Here is an 18381-nt window from a genome sequence, read left to right on the forward strand (position 1 = left end):
AATTTAGTCAAGGAAGTGCTGCCCCAGTTAGAGTTATGGCCACCAACGGTGGCAGGTGGTTAATTATAGTCCCATGGAAGTGTAGGATCCATGTGTAGACGGGAGAGTTGCTAATAAAGAGGCAGAGAGATGGCCATGTCTCCATTATTCCCATTTGTGTTGGGATCTATTGTATTTTCAGTAATCCTTAATTATAAAAGCTATTACCATGGGCTAGATGATCAATGTTACTCATTTTTGTCATGTTGCCTGGTAACGTCCCTTTGTGCCCAAAGATGCATGTTTCTGTAGTTACAGGATGAAGAAGTGAAGCCTTCCTCTTTCTTAATCATTTTGCCATCATAACATTATAAAAGGCTATTCTGAGGCAGAGTCAAGTCCAATCCGTAGGATAGAAAAGTCCCGGTGTAACAACCACCTGAGTCTAAGAAAGGACTTCATTCGAACCAGAGTAGTTCCTCATGATGCAGTGTTCCCCAGTAGCAAGACAGAAAACCAACAACAACAACAACAACAACAACAACAACAAACAACAACAAAAACGCTTCTAAATAGTTGACTGCATTCTGCTCTCTTCTTTCGGGTAACGTTCTGTCCCATTACAGACCAATCTGTATTGCAGGATCCAATTTTCATGTCCCTATGGACTGCGTGAGAAACAAGAAGTTGTGAATCTCTGTGTTTTGGGCGATTTCCACCCTAAGAAATGATCACCGATGGAGAAAATAGAGCATTAGATATTGCAGGCAGAGTCTCTTGCACCCCTGTGAAGTCAGGTTACCTCCATCACCCTGCTGGTTTTGAAAATGCCCCATTAGTGGAAGAAATGATGGCAGAGTTATCACCAGAAGTACTCAAAATCATTCTCTTTAAAGGTCACCCTGGTGGAATTTTCAGATAACACTTGGCATTGCTATTTTTCTTTTAAGTGAGAAAGCAGCTGCTCTGGGCATGGGGAGAGGTCATCTGTCGGCTTTCAGATCTCTAGTTAAGACTGTAACCCCACAAAAGTGATTATCGCTTAAAAATAATTACATTCTACATTGTTCATGCTAAACTCTTGAGATGGACAGATTGGCATATTTAAATCTCATCTTCCAGGCATTTGCTAATTATCACAGCCTAGTTGGAAAAAAAAAAAGAAAGAAAGAAAGAAAGAAAGAAAAAGAAAAGAAAAGAAAAAATTCTAATCAAATAGCTGTTTAGAGTTGCTTTGCATTTTAAAATTTGGCTGGGTTTATCTCAGGAATAAAGGAAATGTGCCTCTGATTTCCCTCTGGTTCTTCCCATGACCTCAAGAGGATTTAAACTTTTAATGATTAAATAGCCACAGCTAATCACTCAGGAAACATTTTTGCATTTCTATTTTGTCTCTTTTGCATCATTTTCATCCCTGACCCCTTTTCATCACCCTGGAAGTCTCACTTAGTGAATTCTCACCCATGAGGAGGCCGTGGAATTCCGGCTAATGAACTCATCCTTTTTATTCATTGTAAATGGTACCAGCCAAGCCTGGAGTCAGATCTGAGAGTGAACAGTTACATCTTTCTCAGGTGCATAAGTAGAACACCAAGTCCACAGTGAAAGTAAGAGGAGTTTCTTCCTCTTGCCCAGAAAAAAAGACAGACAAAAAGAGCAGCTTCTTGGGTCAGTAGGTTGAGTAGAAGCCACCTTCCTTAGAAAAGGCACCCAAGACTTGGTGTTATTTTATTAACAGCAGCTGGAGAAGACACCCCCAACTCCACCGCCACCAGCTGAACTGATATCATTTTTCATAGTGTTTTTTCAGCACTGTGCTCAGAATTGGGAAAACAGCATGGTTTTCTCCTTAACGCAGAATATACGGCTGTCCATGATAGAAATCTCACCCAAGGCCTTTCTTTGGTAGGGAGTATCTGAAAGGGCCTGTCTTTGAGATTTATGAAAGAGCCCCAGTGAGCCACCATCATCCATAGTTGTACCTCAAAAGCAAGTACAGGGAAGAGAAATTTTGTGAAGGTTTCATAGAATCGCCCCGTCACCGCGTCAGTCAGTCCATTTGTCTCCCTTTAGTGAAAGGGTCTGTTCTGCCTTCTCAGCAAGAGCTGCCACCTTCTAGCAGCAGGTGCACAGGCCCCAGCAGGAAGCCCAGATCTGGAGGCAGCTTCTGAAACAGAAAATCCTGGCTTCATCTGAAGCCAGAGCAGTGGAGCTGGGGCAGGTGCATTCATTCAATTCTTTGGGAGTGGGATGTGGGCATTTGAGGGAGGTGGAGGAGAAAGAAAAATCAAGCCGCCTGAAGGCCTGTGTGAGCTTTGATTCTGATCGTTCAAACAATTCAACGGCCTGTGAAACTTGAAGATCTGAGTTTTCTCTCTCTCCTAGTCTGTCCCATTAGTTCACCAAGATTAAAGCCTTTTGGGTTTCTTAGTTAATTATTCTTTGGTATTCTATTTCAGGGTTTTGAAATCAAATTGCTTGATGTTTTACTCTCTCGTGCGCTTAGGTCATCTTTCATAATAGGGCTGCAGGAACCCTTTCGAGAACACAGCACTTCAGCTTAGCACCATCAAGGAACGTGTCCTAAAGTGTCCCATGAAATTCGGTCTTGTAGGAATGAGAAACCACCACCAACACCTGATTAGGAATCTGGAAGCACCCCTTGCACAGACCTAGAAAAAAATGAAAAGAAAACCTGCACTGAGCTGTTCGATCAATGCACACTCAAGGAGCTTACAGGGGGGCAGCTACTTGGCTTCACAGGATGAATGAGCTCCAAGACCAGAGTCCTTTCATTGGTGTTTGCAGGGCTGAGTGGGTCTGTTTACTGCTTTGGAATTCTCTCTCCTGATGTGAACAGGTAACCTTAGCTGTAGATTTTATAAGGCTTTCTAGCCAAAAAAAGGAAAATATGTACTTTGAAATCTCTGCTAATGGGGGCCCAGGAGGAATAAAGAGAAAAGTCAAATGCATTTCTCAGGCTACACCTAAGAAACAGGAGTTGTTGTTTTTGTTTGTTTGTTTTTGTGTTTGTGTTTTTCAGATACTAATTAAGATCTCAGCCAAGTTGTTATCGCGGAGGCTTTCCTTGGCCACCTCCGCTCGCTGTCACCCCGTCCCCTTACTTTGCTTGATTTTTCTTCATAGAGCATGTCACTGTTTCTTTCCTAAGGCAAGAGGCTTGCCTGTCTTGTTTACTGCTGTAGGTACCAGCACGTGGGGTACATAGTAATGCTTAGTACATATTTTCTGAGTGGATTTCAGATATGAGAAGGTTGAGGCAAGAACGAGAAGAGGCAAAGGTTGGAACCAGACTTGAGTTTGAATCCAAGCCCTCCACTTATTAACTGTATGCCTTTGGAATAATTATGGGACCTCTCTGAACCTCAGTATCCTCATCTATAAAATGGGCATGATATCTGCTTCCCAGAGTGGCAGTGGAGGATTAAATGAGACATAGCGTATGATGACATCTGATACAGGGGCTGCTACGTGGAGATGCTCATTAAATACTGGCTCATTCTCCAAGCCTTGACTTACACAATTTTACTGGACAAGAAACAGGGCCTTTCACTGCCCATGAGTGTCCAGTGGTTCTGAGGCCCCCTTCTTGAGTCCAGGAATGGAATCTTCGAGGAGAATGGTACAATCCTCTTTCGGCTCCAAAGAGAACCACCAGCAAATGTAGATGGTCCACATGGTTCTGCATGGATGGGTTAAAGATGGGCCCAAGGATTCTATACCCAGAGCTGGTTCCTCAAAAGATGGTGACACTGACCAGAATACAAGGCTCTGTCCCTCTTAGAACCTTCATACTCATTCTTGGCCAAGGGCCTCCCTGTGAACCCCAAAGGCCCTGAAACAGGGCACCTAGGCCTCTTGCTATCACAGAGATGCCACCACACTCTAGAAAGTGTTTATCAAGCCTGAACTTCCGGATTTCAAGTAGCATTGGGAAACCCAGCAACAGAGATTGCTTCTCTCCATGCTCCATCAAGATCTCTCTTGCCTCTCACTTTGGTATTTTCCTTATTTTCACTTAAATCTGCTTTTTTCCCCCTTCTTTTTTTTAACATTCTTAATGTTTAGGCAAAAGAACTGATTCTGCCTCTTTCTTGTTTCTCAGGGCTCCAGACATAGCTGGGGCAGCTTTAAAGCAGGTCGTCCATTCCTTCTAGCAGACTGAGCCTCTGGGAACTGGGGATTTGGACGTTTCTTGTTTTCCAAGAGAAGCAGAACCTCAGGACAGGCAGGTTGGCCTGGGTATAAGGCAGCAGTTTGTTTTCATTTTGAGTCTCTGAGTGCCACGTGCTGTCCAGAGGTGGCGGGGCAATGTTTTGTTCATTCACTCATTAGACAGCAAAGCAGCCTGGTGAGATGGAAGGGACACAGCCTTTTGAATCAGCCAGATCCCGGCTTCAAACACTGGCTCTGCCACTTGCCAGCTGCATGGCCCCAAATGCTGGGAAAAGGAGGCTCTCATCTTAACTCCAAGAGCTGTTGAGTGGGAAGCAGTGTGCTGCCACATCAGGGTGCAGGCTCCCGACTTTCTTCCCGCATCCGTTGCCTGGCTCTGCCACGAATTTGTTCTGGGTCCTTTGCAAGTCATTGAACCCTCCAGGACTTGATTACTTAATCCTATTAAAAAAAAAAAAAAGGATAATAACGGTAACCCGCCTTGCAAAGTTGGTGTAGGATGAAACCCTTGTGAAGGGCTTGGACCTTGTGCTAGGCACACAGTAAGTGCTCAGCAGGTGTCCTCTGCTGGATAACAAAGGTAACACATGTAGCCATTATTATTACTAATTTGCTATGTTGACTTCTTTTCTTTGGCCAGATTCCAGGCTACGGGGTGGGGATGAAGAGGTGAATAGGTCCCATGCTCAAGGGCAGGGAAGACAGACATGAAAGAAATTATTATCCTGCAGAGATATTAAGTATTGTCATTGATGGATGGCAAGGGGATGCAGGAGAACAGTGAAGTCCAGAATTCTAGTACCCATGCTCTAGAATATCAGAATTCCTTATGCAGGAAAAGGCCTATGGTGAAGTGGAAAGTACATTGGAGGTTCGGTGGTTTGTTCTTTCAGTTCTTCATTGGCAAATGCAAAGGCCCTGTGGTGAAGTATTGGTTTCCTACTGCTGCAGTAACAGATCACATAATTTCAGTGACTCAACACAAATTAATTTTCATATAGTTCTGGAGGTCAGAAGTCCAAAATGGGTCTCACTAGGCTAAAATCAAGATGTTGGTCAGGTTGCATTCCTTTCTGGAGGCTCTAGGGGAGAACCCATTCCCTTGCCTTTTGTACCTTCTAGAGGCTGCCCGCATTCCTGGTTTGTGGCCCCTTCCTCCATCTTCAAAGCCTGCAATGGCCAGTGGAGTCTTTTTCACATCCCTCCATGTTGACACTGACTCTCCTGCCTCCCTTTCACTTCTAAAGACACCTGTGATTACATTAGGCCCACCTGGGTAATCCAAGCTGCTCTCCCCATCCCAAGGTCGGCTGATTAGCAGCCTTAAATCTATCTGAACTCTTAATTCTGTTTTACTATACATACTCGCGGTTCCCGGGGATTAAGACATGGGCACTTTGGGGCCCTTATTCTGTTTACCCTATGTGGGAAGGGGCTGTGTGTGTTTGAGGTGTTGTCCAGAAGCCCCTGTGGCTGAAGCGTGGAGAGTGGGAAGGGGTATGAGGAGAGGTTAGAGGCAGGCCTTCCAGGCACGGGGTCACGGGAGACTCTTAGAGGCCCGAACACAGAGTAAGTTCACTTAATGGTTTACAGTTTTAAAGGCTTGCTCTGGACGTTGTATGGAGAAAGGATGGGGCAAGAGAGGAAGCAGGGAGACCTTTGCTGACATTCAGGGCAGCAGTGGACTGGGAGGGGGTGGGGACGAAGGTGAATGAGAGATGTGAGTCAGAGAGGTGGTTGTCAGACTTGCTGGAGAATAGATGTGAGCTGCAGAGAAAACGGAGGCTCGGAGCTGAGGTTTCCGGAGGACAGTGATGCTGCACCTGACGTAGGAAGACGATGAATGTGATGCCCAAGGCATACAGTCACAAGTGCTAACACTGACCAGGAGGTTTCTTCTATGTGCCAGACTCTGTGCTGAATGCCTTGCATTGTAATGAATTCGTACGGCACCCAGTCACGGCAAGTGCAGTCATTGTTCGAGTCTATGAGAGACTCTGGGGTATTGTGGCCAAGAGCATAGACTGTCTGGATTCCAATCTCGGCTCTGCCACTTACTTGCTGTGACACTTGGGCTTGTGCCTCAGTTTCCTCATGTGAGAATAAGAGTAATGATACACTAACCTTCCAAGATTTGTGTGAAGATTAAATGAGTTAATATATATGCAAAGCACTGATGACTCATGGGAATCACTGGATAAGGATACTATAACAGTATCACTATTTTTCAACAAATAGGAAAATTGAGGCACAGAGAGGTTAAGTATCTTGTCCGAGGACACACAGCTGGGTAGAGCTGGGATCCAAAGCCAGGCTCTTAGCCACTCTGCCTTACCCGCTCCTTGAGAGTGCCTCTCAGAGCTGTGGTGAGAACTGCATGTGCTAATACATGTAAAAGCCCTTCTCATGGTGCCTAGAACACGGTATATGCCCCATAAATGTATGTATACGGAAGTGCAGTTTTTTTTTCTGTAACCTATGAGCGAGGTAGGATGACACTCACCCTACCTCGCTCATAGGTGACCATAAGGCTCAAATGATGAAGGCAAAAGCACTTTGGAAATGATGAAGCTGCAAGTATATAGGCGGGTTTTGTGCTAAATTTCTTCGTAAGGTCCTTTTTGGAACAATTTCCCCTTGGAATTTCAGTCACGGAAGAGCTGAGGTCTTCCCTACTGTCATTCATCTTTGTCCTCCGATACCCATTCTCCCTTCCCCCACACTAACACCCAGTCTATGATAGAACAGAGTGCGGAGGACCCTTTACTTTGCAGTCAGGGAACCAATCTCAGTGCAGTGACAGAGCTCAGATTTGCTTGTGACCTTTTCTGTCAGCTCCTTTTGTTCATCTGCAGACTCTGCACCAAGATCATAAGGTTCTCACTAGGAAAAAGTGTCTCACCCATTCTTGCTGTCCCTTATGGCCTCACAGTTGGAGCTGTTCTCTTGTTGGGCCTTTGGTAAATCCTTATTGAGTCAAAGCCACGGGGCAGTGGATGTTTCTGTCCTAGTCATCCCCCTTTTCCCATGGCCCTCATGACAGGAGCAGCCCAGGTGAGCTCTCCCTGTGTTGTCACCATCCTTAGTTACTTATTTACCGTTTATTTCTGGGGGGCCTCTATGTGCTGGGCATTCTGCTAGGCACTGGGAAGCAATGGTGAGCGAAGGAGCCTCCATGCAGGTAAGGCAAATAGATGCTAATTAATTACACCATTAATGTAACCCTCTATAATAGGGGAATTCCACCTGACCCAGGAGGCCAGGCTTCACTAAGACATGGCAACTAAGCTGAGGTCTGAAAGATGAGTGGAATTTGCCAGTCCAAAAGAGGAAAAAGGAGTGATCCAAGGAGAGGAACTATCATGTGCAGATGCCCTGTGGCAAGAAGAGGCGTAGTTTTTTGAGGAATTGAGAATGAAAGCCAGCGTGGCTGGGGCAGAGATGGGGAAGATTAGCTGAGGTTGCAGGCGTGAGTGGGTGGGACTCTGCAGGGCTTGATGGGCCTTATTGAGTTTGATCTTTATAGCTGAAAGACTGTTTAACTCTGTGTTGGGAGTAGGGCGAAGATATGAAGAAATATGCATTTCAAATAATCTCCCTGGCTACAGTGTGGAGAACAGTATAGGAGGCCAGAGAGGACTCCTCTCGCCAGTTAGGAGGCTGCTGCAGGATCCCACAGAGAGTCGTGAGTGGCTTGGAATAGAGAGCAGAGAGAAATGGATGGAGAGATACTTAGTAGGTAAATGAATAGGATAGTAATCATCCTATGACTACTTTTTATTGAGCGTGTATTATGTACCAGCTGATGTGCTTAACACTTTACATATGTTATCTTATTTACTCTCAACATTATTATAAGGATTAAGTATTCCTTTCCTCCTTTTACAGGTGAGAAAACTGAGTCTCAGAGAGGTTACATCACTTACTCAAGGCCACACAGCCAATAGGTGCAGAGCCCTATAGCTACATCTCAAACTTTAATGTGCATTTGGATCACCTGGGGATCTTGTTAAAATGCTGTTTCTGATTCACTAGGTCTGGGGTGAGGCCCAGGATGCTTCATTTCTAACATGTTCCCTGGGCGTACCCATCTGTTGGTCCCAGGACCACACTCTGAGCACCAAGAGTCTGTCCACCTCCAGGGCCCACACTTGCAACCATGGTGCCTTAGAACAGCTGGAGATGGGGTGAGATTTCTGAGACTGCTCAAATCTAAATTCCCATGGGCAGGATGTGGGAGAGCTGTCTGGACCTCAGAGAGGTAGGGTGTCATATCACACTTTCATTACCTACATGTGCCTCTCAATAGCTCTAGCAAACCCAAAAGCGAGAGGGTTGGAAGCAACACCTCACCCTTCTACTTTCTTCTACCTGCAGATAACCAAATCCTGCCTACATCCAGCTTCTGAACTATATAGACCAGGGGTTATGCGTATTCATAGGTGTCTCATCAGCAGTCACCAATCAGATCATTTTATGGGGCACCTCTGGATAGGGGTGGATTGAGAGATCTAATGGGAATGGTACCAAGCTGTCAGCTGTTTCCCGGGCCTCTGCTGAAAGTGAAGGAAAAAAATCAACTAGTGTTCTGATCGCTTTATCTGCGTGGTCATTTGATCCCAGGATCATTAGAGACCAGATCCTTTCCCACTCAGCCCTGCAAATGGGGCCAGGTGGTCACTGCCGGGAAACGCCAGTACAGCTGCTGTGAGTCACAGTGTGAGCACTTGTCTTTCATGACAGAAAATCCACTACTCTTCTTGGCAGCTGAGATGTTGCAACGATGGTTGTGTCATGACCAGACTGGATCCTGTCTGTGAGTGTGTGTGTGTTATATTAAAAAGGACAGAATGTCTCACTGTTTCCATGCTCACCTCCTTCCTCACCCCCTTCCTCCCCAGTTGCCCCCAAAGAACTTTCCATTGCAAACTTTCTACTGGTTTCCCCTCTGGAGGTGGTCTGCATGTATTCCCATTTCCTTCCTCCTCAAACGCATCCTTTCTGTCTTGGTTCCATGTTCTGGGGCTCCTCGGCGGGGGTGGGCATCTGTGCCTGGGTGACAGTGGATTCTAGTCACTTTTCTGCAGGAGAGAATCCTAGAGCTCTGAGACAGTTAGAAAGGACATCTTAAACAATAATAATGTCTGCCTCCAACTAGTAAATATTTTTTCATTTTAAGATTTCATGTCATTGTAATTTGTTCCGGTGGACAAGAAGAGCTTTTGTTTGAGAAAGAACTGACAAGATGTCTTAGGATTTAGCTCCGATTGCTCTGCCTGTCTCTCTATCATTGGAGCTTTGTTTTCTGCCTCTGCAGGACTCGGGGAAGGGAAGGCTTTGTAGTCTATTGTTAGGTGTTTTTTGAATCTATAAATCACAGGCTGATAGAAGGGAGGGGCTTCCAGAGACCATCTAGAGCTGCCTTCTGTGTCAAGCACACACATGCAAACACACAAATGATGACTGCCTGTTGTGTATTTCTAGAATCTAGTGACAGCAGAGGTATAATTTCTCTTGGTACTTAGTTCTCATGTCTTTCGATTCTTACAGTCATGTTCTCGAATCTGTCCTCAATTTCTCTTGCCATAGCTCAGACTGCCCCGGCCCCAGTCAGCTGCTCAGTGTCTTGGTGCATGGTTTTCGAGACATGGCCATCCCTCTGCTATTAACTTCCGTGTGCTGACCACGGCAAGTCACTTCCCCTGTCTGGGTTTCACATCATTCTTGTAACTAGATGATGTCTCTGGCACTCAGATTCTGTTCGACTCTGAGGTTCTGGCGCTGTGCTTCCACTTATGTTGTTTTTCTTGCTGGTTGGCCTCCTCTCTGACTCCTAGCTATAAAGACCTTCTCTCCTGTCCTGTCAAAACCTGGATCCATCCACTACCACCAGCACCCCGAACCCCACCCCCACCCACATGGCCAAACACCTAAGCACTCCCTTTTGACTTAGGAGTAGCACCATATCATTTCTTCCTTCTGCTTTTTTTTATAGGTCAGTAAGAAATAAAAAATAACTTCTCAATCTAACATAACCACTGTCAGCATTTTGGTGTATTTCCTTCCAGTCTTTTTTTTTTTTTTTTAGGTCTTTAACATACTTATACATAGACCAGTAAGTTTCATACTATATAATTTGGCATCTTGCTTTTCCACCTAATATTATATAATGAGCATTGTATATTCCTAAACATTTGAAAACATAATTTTTAATATCTGTTTAATACTTTACATCTCATACTTTATTGAGCTCTTGCATGGTTATTTCTAAATGGGAACAATACCTATTTTGTCAAGCCCACTGAACTTCCCATATCGAAAAAGATAAGATGTGCAGAGAGGTATACAAATGTTAGCAACGCTTGTTCATTACGTTAGTTTTATCTCCCCAAGTGAACTACTTTACTGTATTGTCCCAAAATTGTTACACATTTTCCTATTCATCAAATTTTGCACAGTGGTGGGCAAAACAAGCTGTCTGGGTTTAATCTTTAAAAGAGAACATGCATATTAATAACTTCACATTTCTTCCTAGCAATTTCTTAGAGACTTTGGAAATCACTCAAAATATAGAAAAAGGGGTGTGCGCAGAGGTATTCATTATGGCATTATTTAATATAGCCCCAAAGTAGAAATCACTGAAATGTCCAATTAGAAGGGAGGAAGGCTAAGTAAATGAAGCTGAATCTATTCGCTGGGCTATTATATAGCTATTAAAAATGATATTTATAAAGCTTTTGTAATAAAATGAAACATATTTGTCATCATCACTGGAAGAAGCAAAGAATGGAAAAAGGGTAGAAAGAAAGAAAGATGCCAGTAGCTATAATATTTGAATAATGGGTGATTGTTTTTTTCTTACTGCTTTTCTATAATGAGCATGTATACCTTGGATGGATGCATGGATGCATGGAGGCATGCATGGATGGATGCATGGATGGATGCATGGATGAATAGATAGATGCATCAACCTTATTTTTAAACTATGGTAAAAGATGCACACAGAAGAGAGTAGGGGCACAGAACTGACCTAAATGAAAGGGCTGACCCAGATGTGGGAGGAGAGGGCATAGAAGCTGAAGCCCAGATTGCGCTAGGACTTCTGGAAAATGCTCAGAACCACCCAAGGGGACTTATATTTATTTTTGGAGCAGGAAGAACAGAGTAAGACCATGCTCCTCACTTACACGTGGAATATAATTATGAAAGGAGAAGCCATGTTGCCAGTTCCTTATTTATCCATCTTCTGACCAGAGTGGGAGGGACAAGCTTGGTGAGGGGACATGGAAGCCCAGCAGGGTTTTTGAGGAGCTGCGGGTAAGAGGAACTGCAGGGAGACTGGCAACGGGCACGTTCTGTCATAATTTAAAATGGAGGAAAACAGAATTCTGTTATGTATAAATTTGGGTGAAAATGATAACCTTCAGCAAAGTTCCCTCATGGTTTTTTAAAAAAACAATTTCAAACTTGCAGAAAAGTTGCAAAATTCAAAAAAAGATTTCACATTTACCCTTCACCCAGATTCTTCAAATGTGACTATTTTATCTCATTTGCTTTTCTCTCTTTTGACACACACACTGTTGTTTCCTGAGCCAGTTGAGAGCTGGCTCCCCTGGCCGAAGGACTGCGCTGTGGAAGCATCTGAACTGTCTTCCCCCATGGCCCAAAGGGGAAAACAGATTTGGATCGATTAAGGAAGAACTTTATGAAACTCCACAATGGGATGGGCTGCCAGGTAAGGTGGTAAGCAGCCTGTCATTGGAGATGTTCAAAGAGAGATTACTTCATCTTTTATTAAGGAATTCTCATGGAACGGGAGGTGGCCTGGGTGACCTTCGAGGTGTTAGAACTGCCTACGCGTAAAGCCAGGGACTGTCCACCTCTAAAGCCAAATCCAGGGGTCGCTCAAGGCACTTACCACCAGTTCCAGGTTAATCTTAGCCTTCTTATGTGTCATCTTCCTTTTGTGTCCTTCACAGTCCTACTTGGCCATCGGTATACTTAGGTACCCAGGAAGCTTCCCTTAAGAGACACATTCCCCTCTTCTGAGCACTTCTGTTGCTCACAAGCCCCTCCCTTCTGACCTGTTACCTGTCTTACCTGTGACGTATATGGTCTGCATCAAGTCTCCCAGCCATGTGTTAAGCTTCAGAGCCAATTTTCTTGTGTTCTTACATTCATTCAGCAAATATTTAGTGAGCACCTATTATGTGCCAGTTCCCAGATGAGTTGTCGGGCATGCAACAGAGAATGTGGGTGGGGGAGACTGACCAAATAGTTGCAAGCATGAAAGCTTGGCTGAAGGCTGCTGAGGGACTGAGCATCAGGAGCGTGGGGTAGGAGTAGGAGCCTGACTTAGGCTTGGATGCGGAGGAGGTCTCCTTGCAAAATGCCCTTTCAGCTGGGATCTGCAGGAAGACGAGCAGTTGGCAGGGAAGTAGAGGGTGGGGGCTGGGAGAACACTCCCCCATGGCTGCAGCCCAGACTGCTTCCAGGCGCAGTACGGACACCTGGTAGGTTCTGCTTAGGGAAATAAAGACTGCCTGGCTGAGGGGTCTTTCCTGTCCCCTGTTGATCCAGCATCTGGGATGAGCCACTTGTGACTCGAGGTGAGGGACGTGTGTGTTGGAGGGTCTGAGTGTACTTGTGCACATGTGCGTGCACACGTGTGTGATTGAGAGCAGCTCGGCTCGCCTTCCGAATCCAGTCCCGAGTGACACATAGATCATTGGTGCCATCATTTCCCCTCGTTGATGTGGATGAGTATGAGAACGGGCCACGTTCCAAACATCTCCGCATCCCTGCGTGGCAGCTTCTTTGAGAACATTGAGATACCTATGATTCTCTTAATTACTCCTGTACACCCACTTCGCTCTCTCTTTCTTAAGCAGGAGGGGTTTTGAGGGTAGGGTGCAGTCCTCCCCCTCCAGACCTCTGCTTCTTCTTTTCTGCTGTCATTTATGTTTTAATAGCCTCCTGCTGCTCCGCCACCCTCCCACCTCCCTTCTCTCCCCTCATACTGACTGAATCGCGGGAGCCCCTGGATAAGAGAGACTGAGGGAGGAGGCCAGTCTCCCTCAAGCTCTCATACCCAGCAATTAGTTCCCGTTATTGCCAATTCAAGATAAGTAGAAAATAACAGGAATGGAACCAGGACTGAAAGCACGTGCTAAGTGCTTGGCCTGCGTTACGGCGACATTTGCATGTGTGTCACATGGGAAGCCGCATATCAGGCCAGGCACAGGGGTGGGGCTTGCTGGCCTGGGAGTGGAAGGAGCTGGATTCCAGACCTGCTGGTTGTATCGCCTTGACCACTTTCCATCTCCGAGCCTCAGTTTCATCATCTGCGAAATGGAGAGGTGATATTAGGTCATTCTGCCGTTTCGCAGAGAACCCAGGCCATAGACTTGTGTGTCTGGGCTGCAATGGCAAGCACAGTAGTAGTTACCGTCCTGATATACTACAAGAGATGGCTTCTAAGCCTCGGCACCAGGAGTGGCAGAGCGTGGAGAATGCAGGCAGAAATGTCCAGAAAGTGGGTGCGGAGGCAGAAAGGGAGGCTGAGAGATAGATCGAAGAAGAAAAGCTAAAGGAGGCCTGGAAGCCAGGCGAGAAATAGAAATAAACACATATAATAGATCGGTAGTTCTCAAATGTGGCCCATGGACCAGCGGCATCACATGGGAACTTGTTAGAAAAGCAAACCATCTGGCTCACCCCAGGTTGCTGAATCAGAAACTCAGGAATGGGGCCCTTTTAATAAGCCCTTCAGGTGATTCTGGTGCATGCTAAAGTTTGAGAGCTAGTAGGACGGACGGAAGGAGGGGTGGTTGGATGAGGCTCGGAGAACCAGACAGGTATTTTAAAGACCGAGGAGGCAAGAAAGCCAGCATTTGTGGATCTCTTGCTGTGTTGGGTTAGAAACCGGGCATTTCCAGCTACTTTGTTTCGTTTAAACCTTTCAGGATTGTGGCAAAGCAGGCCTTGTAATTCCCAATTCAAAGGCCAGGCAACCGAGGCACAGAGATTTAGTCACTGGCCAAAGTCAAAGAGATGGCAACAGAGATAGGGTTAGAACCCAGGCCTCTCTGGCCCCGAAGCCTGAGTTCTTTCCACCACATCAGGCTGCCTATCCATGCACCTGTCCCTCAACTGTGCCTGCACTGCCTGCACTGGCTCTCTCCTCTGCTCCAAGGTCACCCCATAGGTCTGCTCTGCTCTCCTCCTTCTGTAGCCTGCCATGCAAAGGCAAAACGCAGGAACTATAAAGGCAAATAAGGGAGGCCCTGGGAGAGAGGGATGGATGGCTAAGTGAATTGTCACCTTGTATTCCTCTAGCCTCCAGTGCTAAGTACAGCCAGGGGACCAAGGTGCTTGTGTAATGCTCCCCAGGGACTGGCATAGTTGTCTAGTAAGAACTCATTCCCGTGCTGGATGACGAAGTCGACAAATACTCATTGCTGCCTATACGTGCGAAGCCCTGTGCTGGGTGCTACAGGGGAAACTAAGGCAAGATAAGTATAGTTTCTGGCTTCAGGGAGTTTATAGTCCAGAGCTAGTAAAATAAAAAGGAGCAGTGACCAGCGAGGGTGCTAGGGAGCCTGGGGCAGCCAGAGGAAGTCCAGCCAACTTCTGGAGGAGTTCAAAGAGACTTATGTGGTGACTTTAAGGGACAGCACCAAAGCTTTGGAGACTGACCTAAGGCTTTGGAGCCAGAGAGCATAGGTTCAAGTCCAAGACTCTGACTCACAGGATAACCGTGGGCACGTCACCTCATGCCTGACGTGTCTCCTTACCTACACAACGGGAAGGGGGTGGTTTGGTGGATTGTTCTACTGGATTATAAAAGGCATTGTTTGGTGAGTCATTTGCTTCCCTTCAGAGGATCACTCTGACCAAAGCAAAACAGAGAAGGCTTCATGGAAGAGGTGGCTCTTTGGCACTGAAGGATGGCTTGTGTCTTCTCTGGGAAATCTATGCATAGACTTTGGACATGTGGGTTGTCCAAGGAGAATGGCCTTCCAGGCAGCTGTAACTGTGAATAAAATTATAGCAAGAGGAAGTCATCTTTCTCAATATGGAAGATGACTTTTTAAATGTGGTTTCAAACCCTGTCGTGAAGGGCAAAGCCGGTTGGCCGGTCCGCACTACTGGGAATCGCCACGCTCAGACTCTTGGTTTCCCGCCTTTTCTTGCAGATGATGCAGTTCGCCTGGCAGAGCTACAAGCGTTATGCGATGGGGAAAAACGAGCTCCGGCCCCTCACAAAGGACGGCTACGAAGGCAACATGTTCGGTGAGTTGCCATCAGGGAGACCCGCTGCCACCTGCCCCCCGCCCCCGACACCAGTGGATGAGTGGAACTTTATTGTTGCCTTTTCACTGCCTGATCTGTGTCCCTATTTCTCCAGACCTGGGGCTCCCACGTCTGGGTTCCTTCTGGGCTGTTCAGGCTTCGGAGCCTTCTAGATTTGGGGAAACCCTTGCACTTCTCTCTGACTTTACACACTTTCTTATATGCAGCGATCATGTATTTCGTAGAGCAAACAAAGTTGGAAATGTGCGTGGGGTCGGTGAATGATGGAGACTTGTTTCCATAGAGGTGGTTTGGAGTTCTGAAGGACATGGAGGATCTGGCTTAAACACATTCCTTCCAGAGTGGTTGTAAAATGACCTGGGGTGTCGTCACAGAGAAACCGAACACATTTTCGATGAGGTGGGGACAATAAGCTGCCTTTAGGGCCTCAGCGGGGCGGATCTCGCACGCTGACATGGTGGACGTTAAGGATCAGCCCAGCTGCTGGCTGTGTGTCGGCAGCGTGTGTTCGATCTGCAGTCTCACTGCCGATGCCCCTGCCTTTCCAGCCACAGGCGTCTCCCAACCCAGAGCCTCGAAAGCTTCTCTCAGCTGGAGAGACTGCAAGGTGCCTTATTGTGGGCGTGGCCTCCGATTTCAAAATTGACACTCATCCAAGTCACCAGCTTCCCTCTTTGCAGGCCTTTCACATGAAAAAGATGCCAGAGGCAGCCTGGCTTCTTTCTTCCCTGAGAGAGAGGCGCTCTCTGGGGCTGCAGACAGAAATGCATTACCTGTATTTCTCACCCCTGAGAAACATGGGCTCCTGAAGTCAAGAACTAAAGCAAGTCAGATTAAAAGTCCCAGGAAAATCGGGCAGCCGCCACGTGCATGGCCCTGTCATAAGGATATGTGTTATGGGAAAAGAGACAGAGGGTCTCCCTTCGGCCCTCGAAGCAGCCAGCCTCACAACCTTTCTAGCTGTTCAGACAATTTGCTTGTCTTGTGACGGGGGGATGTATGAATTTGGGTAATTTCTTCCCTGTATCCACCCCTCCCCCCATTAATAGGAATGTAGAGAAGTAAGAAAGTATCAAAAAAAGTATAAAGCAGGCAAAAAAATAACTCGTTCTGCCACATAGGTACAGCCTCTATTGATATCTTGGTTCATTTCCATCCAATCTTTTCTTCTGTGTACTTTTTTTCCCTCTCTACACAATTTTATGTCCTTTCTTTTTTTTTTTTAATGTAATGTTACATCATAAATGTTTCCCTAACTCATTTAAATTTTTTCATAAAGAATGTTTTTAATGGTTGTAATTATTGCAGGGATGTGCCATAACTCATTTAACTACCCCACGAATGTTGGACTAAGGTCGTTTCCAATTTTTTGCTATTAAAAATAATGCAGCAATTATCATCTTTGTGCGTAATATGTTGTCTTAGGATAGATGCCTAGAGAGGACTCCTGAGTCAGAAGGGAGAAAGACAGATGTTTCTTTACCCTCAAACAGGAGATGTGTGGATTCCTGCCGTCTCACCTGCCTAGAGCACAGGCCTTGCCCAACAGCCCACATCAGTCCAGGGCAGGGTGACTGGTGTGAATCTCATCAGTTGTTGGCGCTTTGGCTACTCGTGTAAACCAGAAACATGATCAAGGAAGCTTCTCCTCTCCTTCTCCTTGAACAGTCTGCAGATATTCAGGAAATTGCCAGAGGTCAGGGAGAGGCTGTTGATTTCTGACACTAAACGGTATGAGCGTAGCTATTGCTCAGACCATCCATGGGGACGAAGTACCATGGGGAACATTGCTAGGAGGGATTGGGCCAAACCAAGTGCCATTTGTAAAATCCTCAAGGCCTGAGATTTAAATCTCAACTCTCCTACCCCTTTCCAATCACCAAGCCTGGTGGAGAGTGGGAGCTCGGAATGATGGAAGGACACCTTGAGTCAGAAGACCTGGGTACAAGTCCTCACTCTGCTCTGAACTATCTGTGTGGCCAAGCGCAGGTCACTTAACCTCTCTGGGCCCCTGCTTGTTCATCCTTCACACTGGGGCTGCTACGAGAGCGTGCCTGAACATGCAAGTATATATGAGTGATTTACTGTTTCCATTGTAATAAATGTAGTTGGCAGTTGCCCACATGAGCCCATGGAGGGTTCTGAGGTCCCATGTCTGTCTCTGAAAAATGGCCTTGGCTGGGCCCTGGACACCCTATCACCTGGTGCCTACGGCAGTCCTGGCAGTGAGGCAGATCCTTCCTTCTGCAGCCAGCAAATGAGCCGCAGTGGGCGACTGGCTCCCGGGAAAGGAGAACGTACAGGGACCCAGGCACCGGGCAGGGAAAGCTGGTCTTGATTTGCTCTTTCACTCAACAGATGCTTGTTTGGTGCTATGCTTGGTGCTTACTGCAAAGGATACAGGGGTAAATGGCACAGCAAAAACTCCACCAACTCTGCCAAGACATACGCTGGCAACCTTCCCTGGGCCTTTCTGAGGTCTGTCCAGGTGTTCTCAGAGAGAGAAGACAAGTAGCAGGTGATCACAAGTGAGGATGTGATCAGTCTCCTTCACTGGCTTGAGATCCTATGCCTCTAGAGCCCAATAGTTCAAATTTAGAATAGTTCAAATTTAGACTTCACTAATTCCTGGTGGTATGACCTTGAGCAATCCATTTCTCTCTGAGCTTGAGTTTTTCTGTAAAGTGGAGCTAATGAAAACATCAAACCCCCAGCCCAGCGCCCGCCTGACACATTGAACCTGCTTAACAGGTAGTAGCTATGGTTACTGTTACCAGAAATGGTCTTATGCTACAGAGGCTTATGGGAGGGCCCCCGAGGAGGGAGGCTAAGGGGCATTCCAGGAACCTGGGAGGCTCTAGTTCAGAGTAGGTCCACGAGGGGCTTTGA

The 18381-nt window shown here is 46.3% G+C and overlaps 1 protein-coding gene across 1 annotated transcript in view; it reads left to right on the top strand.

Moving 5' to 3' along the window:
* The window catches only part of MAN1C1 (mannosidase alpha class 1C member 1), a 127420-nt gene that overhangs the window by 34982 nt on the left and 74057 nt on the right, over nucleotides 1-18381 (top strand). The window contains exon 2 of the mRNA XM_039854117.1: nucleotides 15375-15471. Within this exon, the coding sequence (XP_039710051.1) occupies nucleotides 15375-15471 (97 nt within the window). The remainder of the gene's footprint in view (nucleotides 1-15374; nucleotides 15472-18381) is intronic.

Source organism: Pteropus medius, unplaced genomic scaffold, assembly GCF_902729225.1.
Source record: "Pteropus medius unplaced genomic scaffold, Ma_sr-lr_union100, whole genome shotgun sequence".
In the NCBI taxonomy this organism is placed as follows: Eukaryota; Metazoa; Chordata; class Mammalia; order Chiroptera; family Pteropodidae; genus Pteropus; species Pteropus medius.